Source organism: Micropterus salmoides, unplaced genomic scaffold (genome assembly GCF_014851395.1).
Source record: "Micropterus salmoides isolate LMB-PRFRI ecotype aquatic unplaced genomic scaffold, ASM1485139v1 Ms_hic_scaffold_11, whole genome shotgun sequence".
In the NCBI taxonomy this organism is placed as follows: Eukaryota; Metazoa; Chordata; class Actinopteri; order Centrarchiformes; family Centrarchidae; genus Micropterus; species Micropterus salmoides.
In genome coordinates, this window is record NW_024040152.1 from 4,510,258 (window position 1) to 4,519,610 (window position 9,353).

Consider the following 9,353-nt stretch of genomic DNA (forward strand, 5'->3'; position numbering starts at 1 on the left):
GCAAATAAAAGTACAGTACAGTATGACTTAAAATCTTTGATATGTAATTGTCATTTTCTTGCTAACATAGGCTATGATATGCATTTTGTATGCATGCACAACCCCATAAACTACAAACAACAGACACACAGTAGGTTGAAAGTGGTGTAATAAGAGGCACTCATAATGTATACACCTCAACATGGGCACATTTCAGGCGAGGTCCTGCATTCTGAACACTGCATCACTTCCTGTCTACACACTGACCATGTCCAGTGCCACTGTTGTCCACGTCTCCGACACATAGGCATCCCTGGTCAAACTCCTCCCCCTCGCCAAGCACTGCCGACCACCAATCACGGGCCTTGAACAGAGACATGCTGTCTCTGATTGGACAGACAGAGAATGACAAAAGAGGGAACGGGTTAGATCATCTTCTGAAGGTGACATAGACACACGTTGTCCTGTTGCTCTGTTTCTTTGTAATTTGTAGTGTCATTTTTCAAGTGAATATAGTCCTCCCAGTTGTGTAGCAAGATAAGCTATTGATCGACCAACAGATGAACAAAGAAACACACAAAGAAAGAGAGTATTTATCAAAAAAAAGACAAGTTCATTGTTAAGACAAACAATCAATGAATGTACTTTCAGCACACAGTATTGTGTTCTGTTCACTGAGCAGCCTGTTAAAGTAGTTTGGTGATTTATTGCCTTTTATATAGAGGCACCCCAACAGTGGGTGATGATGAAAGGGCAAGCATTATTTTTCTAGCCTCCTGGCACAGAATCAAACCACCAACCTTCTCGTCACTAGAAAAAACACTGGATAATTAGTTTGAGCAGAAAGGTGGAGCTTGAGACAATGGCATGGTAACAGCTTGGACCACTGTCCACTCTATCCGCCAGAGCAGGAGGCTTTCAGTACTCTGTGCACCAGGCTGACACCAGCAGCCAATGGCAGAGTGAGCTTTGTGAGGAAGTGAGGGGGGGAGGGGGGGGAGGGGGTTGCTGGGGGCAAGCAGCTTTTCTACTTGCTAAGTGCTGAGCAGGTGGAACAGGCAGCTAATCCAGAGAGGGAATCCCTCCTACATACTGCGACAAAGACCTGAGCATTTGTTAAAGGAATATTACACCTTCATCTACAAAGATATTACATGAAAGAGTAATGTTTAAAAGGACGTACAGAAATCTATCAGTAAATTTCTTTTATTATTAAACCTGAGAAGAACGGCACTTTAAAACATATCAAACAAAATAAAATATTAAATATTATTAAATATTTGCAGCATTCATAAGGGCAAAGAGCTGTTTGCTGCGCTTTGTGCTTCACTGACTTTCCTTGGCACAATCTGTTTGCACATCACCTGCACTTTTTGCAACTTTTCCTATCCTGTTTAAATCAATTAGCTGCAGAATTTGCCTCAACCGATGCTTCCTGCAAGCAAGCTGGCAGAAATGTTTTAATTAATTAAATAACTATCTACATTTATCTGGCCAATGCCTTGATAATATATAACATAAGGTCGGTCCCCTGTGATGGAAGACATCCTGATCTCCCTGTAGACTCTGGTGGATGTTGCTGCTAAACAACACTGTTTTATGTCAAGACAAGTTTCCACTGGTAGTGACACGTCAATTGATTAAGCACATTTCACAAGTGCAGCGTTTCTAGCTGCTGCTTTCTATAACAAACAAGTTACAAACACTACCAGGGTGTGACAGAAGCCTATATCAGAAAAAATATCACAATAACCAGATTACCTCCCTCTAATATCCATGTAATATAATATAATCCATGTAATATCAGTTCTTTTTAAATTGCATTTTGGTGTTTTGACTGATTTCTACCACATTAAATGAAACTGTAATGAGATGTCATTTGAACCTGTTCTTTTCAGCTTGCATTTTTAAGTATTTCAGAAATCACTCAGGGAAAAAACTGACACAACACAATGTTAGGAGTAAGGAGGATTTGACTCTCAAGGACGAGAAAGAGAAACGAACTAGTTTAATCACTTGGTTGGTATTAAACTTTGTGTACTCTTGGGTTTGATAGCACATGACCACACACCTGTGGGTTTATTGTTTGACACCCTGGAGGACCCATGTCATGGTAAAAACGCCCCTTATCACTGAGCAACGAAAAAACTCACGTAAATGAATCACACGCTTTAGGAGCTGTCTAAGGTCGGTTACAACTCGATGCATCCTGAAAGGTAAGTTAACTTGCAGCTAACACCAAGCCGGCTGAATTAACGTTAGCTTAGCGGGCTAATTAACTAGCTCTCCAAGTTACCTGGATACTTACAAGCTAGCAGGTCAAGAACAGAACATCCTCCGCTGATGACAAAACACGTTCAGGTTTGTACCCGTTTTTTTCTTACCTTGACGTACACGAGTCAGTCCGTAAAAGTTGATGGTTTGTTACTCCTCGTTCACACGAAAATCACATTTCTCAGCCTCTTACTTGCAGCCATCGTCCTGTTGTCATGGCACTGACGCTGAACGGAGGAGCCTGTCGGTTGTGCGCAGGAGCGGAAATAGATGGACTAGTGGGAGATGTCGTTTTTGGGACTTCAGACTGCTATCTCAATTACCGGTCTCAAGCTGATACTGTGAGTAACAGGACTACTATTTACAACAGTTGCAGATATTTTTTTGCAACTATGCAACAATGCGATATGTTGGCTCAATTTCAATCCGTTATATCAATTCTATACAGACTATAGCTGTATGACGTTAAACTATAGCAGTATAAATATACAGTAGGCTACGACAGACTATGAACTGTTGAGCATTTTATAGTATATTTGAGCATTTGCTGCAGTATAATGTACAGTGAATGAAGCTAAAACACAACAATGATGCTAAATAAAGCATATTATATAACATATCTTACAGTTATAAAAAGCAGGAACATTGCATGAGATATGTGAGAAATCTACGAGGTCAGGTTGCATTATTGTTTCTGTATGTTTGACATGTTAACGACGAAAGGTGAACTTATATGATTTGTTGTTTAATTACATTTTTTTTTGCTCATGTTCTTGAAAATCTGAGGGCTCGTCCGGGATTTGAACCCGGGACCTCTCGCACCCTAAGCGAGAATCATACCTGTTATGACCTGTTAGTCTGCCTTCAAAATGTCCACCTCCACTCCATTTATTATCCTAAATTAGATGCACCTGTTTGAGGTCGTTAGCTGCATAAAGACACCTGTCCACCCCATACAATCAGTAAGAATCCAACTACTAACATGGCCAAGACCAAAGAGCTGTCCAAAGACACTAGAGACAAAATTGTACACCTCCACAAGGCTGGAAAGGGCTACGGGGAAATTGCCAAGCAGCTTGGTGAAAAAAGGTCCACTGTTGGAGCAATGATTAGAAAATGGAAGAAGCTAAACATGACTGTCAACCTCCCTCGGACTGGGGCTCCATGCAAGATCTCACCTCGTGGGGTCTCAATGATCCTAAGAAAGGTGAGAAATCAGACCAGAACTACACGGGAGGAGCTGGTCAATGACCTGAAAAGAGCTGGGACCACGTTTCCAAGGTTACTGTTGGTAATACACTAAGACGTCATGGTTTGAAATCATGCATGGCACGGAAGGTTCCCCTGCTTAAACCAGCACATGTCAAGGCCCGTCTTCAGTTTGCCAATGACCATTTGGATGATCCAGAGGAGTCATGGGAGAAAGTCATGTGGTCAGATGAGACCAAAATAGAACTTTTTTGTCATAATTCCACTAACCGTGTTTGGAGGAAGAAGAATGATGAGTACCATCCCAAGAACACCATCCCTACTGTGAAGCATGGGGGTGGTAGCATCATGCTTTGGGGGGTGTTTTTCTGCACATGGGACAGGGCGACTGCACTGTATTAAGGAGAGGATGACCGGGGCCATGTATTGCCAGATTTTGGGGAACAACCACCTTCGCCAAGTTAGAGCATTGAAGATGGGTCGAGGCCGGGTCTTCCAACATGACAATGACCCGAAGCACACAGCCAGGATAACCAAGGAGTGGCTCTGCAAGAAGCATATCAAGCTTCTGGCGTGGCCTAGCCAGTCTCCAGACCTAAACTCAAACTCCGTGTTTCTCAGCGACAGCCCAGAAACCTGACTGATCTAGAGAAGATCTGTGTGAAGGAGTGGGCCAAAATCCCTCCTGCAGTGTGCAAACCTGGTGAAAAACTACAGGAAACGTTTGACCTCTGTAATTGCAAACAAAGGCTACTGTACCAAATATTAACATTGATTTTTTCAGGTGTTCAAATACTTATTTGCAGCTGTATCATACAAATAAATAGTTAAAAAATCATACATTGTGATATCTGGATTTTTTTTTTTTTTTTTTTTAGATTATGTCTCTCAGAGTGGACATGCACCTACGATGACCATTTCAGACCCCTCCATGATTTCTAAGTGGGAGAACTTGCAAAATAGAAGGGTGTTCAAATACTAATTTTCCTCACTGTATATGTCCAATACCACAGTGTTTTTCAGATGTACTGTACATTCCACGTTGTTTTAATGTTTTTTAGTTACAATGCACTGCTTTAGATTTTCTGGTGTCTGAGTGCCATCTACAGACTCTTTATTGTACTACAGGAGACTCCAATTATACAAACCCTGCAGTGGTGCTGTCTTACAAAAATCATCGTCTTTTTCTCTGCAAAGGCAAGAGATTCATTCATTATCACAAAAAAATATTTACAAAATACATATGCACAAGGGAATGTAATGTCATTGAAAATCCCAGGGGATGGAATAGTGTAAGTGAGTCTTGTCAGGACTACATCGGGACTGATGGATGTAATTTATTTCATAGTTCTCTTAGATAACTGTCTCAGTAAATGCAATGCAGTCTAAATGACTAAAATGCCAAAATGTGTATGGAAGGTTTGCCTCCATGCACTGTTGCTATGGCCTTATCTCAATTACTGATTGCCATCAGAGCAGGACATCCCTGTTCTGACAGCATTGACAGTATTTTTTCACATGTTGAACCAAAAGCCACAAAGGTGGATTATTTGTTGATTACTGGCTGTAATTTCATGTTGCTAATAAAGCATTTACTTCTGTAATTCATTCACTTATATTTTTTTTCTACTGTACATTCTAAAAAGTAAAGATGACTCATTTACTTTTACATAGCTTGTTGCCGAAAATGCACACATTCGACCCTCAAGCCAAAAATGTAGGGTGGTTTACAGTAAAAAGAAACTGAATTGCAAAAAACAATGGATTTCACATTGTCTACTGTATGCATGTAGAACTGGAACATGAAAAGCAATGCAGTTTTAATAATGCCATCGACTGTTTGTATTGAGAAAGTTGTTGTGCTATGATTTATTGATCTGTGCTAGTGTTTGGTTTTGACAGAATGATTTGATTTTGAGTCAGGTTTGCTGGGATTTGATAGAGTTTGTGTAGGTAGAGAAATTTTTTTTTTTTTATTGTAAAATGTAGAGCTGGTGTTTAAAGAACAAAAAAAAAGCAGAAAATGTACTATTTGGCTAATTGTGTGAGGTAGGTGTGTTTCTGTGTTAAGAGTTTAAAAAAAACAACTTACAATCAGGTAAATGCTTGTTAGCAATTGTAAAAAAAAAAAAAAAAACTATTATGTGGTTTGATGCTTAATTGTATGTTCTGCTCTTGATATAGAAAAGTTAAGGGCTCGTCCGGGATTTGAACCCGGGACCTCTCGCACCCTAAGCGAGAATCATACCCCTAGACCAACGAGCCGTTTCATCGTAAGTTTTTACTATGAGTTTCAAACTTGTACAGTGTACATGCCACGTTGACTGAACATTATGCTCTTCTCAGAGCTACAAGGTACTGCTATAGATTTTCTGGTGTCTGGGTGCCATCTACAGGCGATTTATTGTACTGCAGCACTTTCAACTTCTACCATCCAGTGGGTGCAGTGGTGCTCTCCTGCAAAAGTCCTGTCATACTGGGACTGACGTTTGTAGTTTATTTCATAGTTCTCTTAGATAACTGTCTCACTAAATGCAATGCAGTCTAAATACAGACTAAAATGTGTGTTTGGAGGTTTTCCCTCCATGCACTGGTGCTATGGCCTTTTCTCAATTACTTATTTCCAGCTGTGAGTAACTAAGGACTTTTTAAAAGACTTGCAGATATATTTTTGATTAAACATGCGATAAAGCCATATGCTGTCTCAATTCCAATCTATTATATCAATTCACATGTAAAAATTAAACTTTAACTCAACTTGTAGAAGTAATAATGTCCAAAGATATGAAAGTTTTAAAACTGCAACATCATCTGAGAAATGGCAGTGATCTATGACCTGGCGTTTCGCAGATTTTTGTCTTTATTAATCAGTTTTTTTGGCTGGTAAACGAACGTAAGTGAACATTTTGATATTATTAAGTGGATTATTGTTTAATGAACATGTTTTAATTTTAAAAACTTGAGGGCTCGTCCGGGATTTGAACCCGGGACCTCTCGCACCCTAAGCGAGAATCATACCCCTAGACCAACGAGCCATATGCAGTATAGGTTTTTCTACAACTTTCAGACTTCACTGTACATTGCCACGTTACCAGAAGATTTCTGCTTTTCTATGATTTACAAAGCACTGCTTTCCATGTTCTGGTGTCTGAGTGCCATCTACAGGCTCTTTATTGTACAGCAGGAGACTCAACTTACACAAACCCTGCAGTGGTGCGCTCCTACAAACAGTGTTGGGGAGGAACTAATTACATGAAATTATATGTTTCCTTTTGTATGTTGAAAATTTAAGGGCTCGTCCGGACACTGTACTCCAATGGCCTCCACAGTCACCAGATCTCAATCCAATAGAGATACATTTGGGACGGCCAGTAGTCTATATTGAAATGATAAAACTTAGCAGTACATGAATTATGTGAAGTTTCACTACTGTTTCTGTGGCATGCAAAGGTTGATAGGTGAACATTTAGCAGATGATGTGTGGTTTGACATTTAATTATATGTTTTGCTCTTCATATTGAAAAGACACGGGCTCGTCCGGGATTTGAACCCGGGACCTCTCGCACCCAAAGCGAGAATCATACCCCTAGACCAACGAGCCAGATATAAAGTTATTGTACCATGTGTTTCTGGATGGATGTACGTTGCACATGTCATGTTGTCAGAATAGTTCTGCTCTTTGTTTTAGTCCTACTTTAGATTTTCTGGTGTCTGAGTGCCATCTACAGGCGCTTTACTGTAATGCAGGAGACTCAACTTCTACCAACCCTGCATTGGTGCTCTCATTTCAAAATCCTCCTCCTCATCATCATCTTTTTCTCAGCAAAGGCGAGAGGTTCTCTCAAGTAATGAACTCAATTTCAACCAGATAACTGCAGGACCTTACCTTTATCAAAAATATATAATGTCTATTTAACATCCATTCTACAATTTTTACAGCCACTTTGATACTATTATCTACTATATAAGTAGAAGTAGCCTGTATAAGTATAATATAAGTGTGTGGTAAAATTTCATAACTCTCAAAAAAACTCCAAACGCATACACTTGTAAAAGCCAGTTTCTCTTTTAACACTTGCCATTGTGCATTCATTTGGAGTGTAAACGTCTCTCACCACATTTGATCTCACCACTATTGATTCAAAATATCAGTTTCTCATGAAATGTCATAAGTATGGTTTAATCACCAAACACAACATAAGAGAGACCGGGTATGGTTGTAACACTTTTTGCTTCAGTAACTTTAACTCACTGAATTTTGTAGCTAGAGTTCTCAAATGTTTATACAAAGTACCCACATATGTTCACAACAAATGACTGCATAGGGCAATCTGGAAAATATTAAAATAAGGAAAGTCCCTAGTTTTATGTACAGAGGATGGTTGTAACACTTTTTAAAGAGGTGTTACAACCCACCCCACCCCTGTGAGCCAATGATTAGCTAGCTGTATTACCATAGTGGTTTGAAATTAGAAAGGAAAAAAGTCAAACAATTCTATCTGCAGACATTGAACAAAAAATAGTCCTGGTCAAAAACTTTACTTTCTTACGTCAAAATCCGTTTTTTCTCTATATATTCTGATTATACCTGTTTCCAGACTTGATAACCACCATGCCTGATTGGGGAGGAAGTAGGAAAATACTGAAATGATCATCTAACTCCTATCTTATCTGTATTTGGTGGAATTGGTGTTGTTACAACTCTCCCCATGTTTTAACTATCAGTAAATCCAATAACAAACAATACAAGATACATGTTTCAAATCGCCTTAGAAGTGCTAAAGCATTACTGTATAAGACCAATTGCAGTTCACTATACACATTACCCAACATTTACAGAATCTGTCATTTCAGTAATAAATATCCTATATGTAATCAAGTTGTGATCAGGCAGTCGCTTTTATCCAAAGTGACTTACATTTGAGGAACAACATACAAGCATCGATTGAGCATCAAGATCTACAACTGACAATACATACTAGAAAGAGCTAATGGCACATATCACATCAGTGGTGTAAATACCTAGGCAAAGAAGTAAGGGTTAGGTAGTAAGAGAGTAAGGTTTTGACTGCAAGGACTAAATCTCAGGGAAGAGAAACTAACGAGTAAAAGTTTCTTTAATGAATTATAGATTATAGTTTTCTATTATTTCAGAACTAGCTTAGATTTACCTTTTAGCAAAACATTGGGCTCGTCCGGGATTTGAACCCGGGACCTCTCGCACCCTAAGCGAGAATCATACCCCTAGACCAACGAGCCACGAGAATGAAAAGAGTTAAACGACACTTTGAGACTTAAAATGATGCCACGTTGGTCAGTTTTTTCCTGCAACTTCTTCCGAAAATGTTCTTGCCACTGAGCGCCATCTGCAGGACGTTTGTGGCACTGCAGCCAAATCATGTGCCATAACCATTAAGACTGCATAAAATGAAAAACTCAATGGGTCTTAACCTTTTTATATACAGTCTATGGTTTTAACTTTAAACTAACACATGATTACAATTTTTGACACTGTTTAAGCAACAGTTCCCCTAAAAGTTCATGACCCCACGCAAGCAAACTGGCTGCTGAACATCACTGATCTTCAACCTCATGCATACACAGATCATCATCTCAGTTATTCTACATATCGGTAAATACAAACACCTTTTTTGAGCTACAACTACTTGACTTTATACTTTTCATTTTGCGGACTATCTGACAGCTTGAGTGAAAGTTTTACATTCATCCTGTTCTAGGTGATACGGATCAAATCTTTATCACAGTATTTGTACAGTAATTTTAGATAAGGAATTGCATATTATGTTTTGCATTGATAGCAATTGATATATTGTGATTTAGTACATTTCTGGAAAACAGTGAAATAAAACATTTACATTTAATATCCAGAT

At 39.1% G+C, this 9,353-nt stretch overlaps 1 protein-coding gene and 4 non-coding genes across 7 annotated transcripts in view; all 5 read right to left on the reverse strand.

Moving 5' to 3' along the window:
- The window catches only part of bbs9 (Bardet-Biedl syndrome 9), a 193,212-nt gene extending 190,718 nt beyond the window's left edge, over positions 1-2,494 (reverse strand). For all 3 annotated transcript variants that reach the window (XM_038710511.1, XM_038710510.1, XM_038710512.1), the window contains exons 1-2: positions 2,364-2,494; positions 247-365 (exon numbers count right to left, since the gene is read on the reverse strand). In XM_038710511.1, the coding sequence (XP_038566439.1) occupies positions 247-358 (112 nt within the window). In that variant the 5' untranslated portion in view covers positions 359-365; positions 2,364-2,494. The remainder of the gene's footprint in view (positions 1-246; positions 366-2,363) is intronic.
- A 3,161-nt stretch (positions 2,495-5,655) lies between these two features.
- Positions 5,656-5,727, reverse strand: trnap-agg. Its single transcript has one exon. It is a non-coding gene; the product is annotated as a tRNA-Pro (tRNA).
- Positions 5,728-6,425: 698 nt separating this feature from the next.
- Positions 6,426-6,497, reverse strand: trnap-agg. Its single transcript has one exon. It is a non-coding gene; the product is annotated as a tRNA-Pro (tRNA).
- Positions 6,498-6,991: 494 nt separating this feature from the next.
- trnap-ugg lies at positions 6,992-7,063 on the reverse strand. Its single transcript has one exon. It is a non-coding gene; the product is annotated as a tRNA-Pro (tRNA).
- Positions 7,064-8,649: 1,586 nt separating this feature from the next.
- On the reverse strand, positions 8,650-8,721 carry trnap-agg. Its single transcript has one exon. It is a non-coding gene; the product is annotated as a tRNA-Pro (tRNA).
- Between the last annotated feature and the right edge of the window lie 632 nt (positions 8,722-9,353).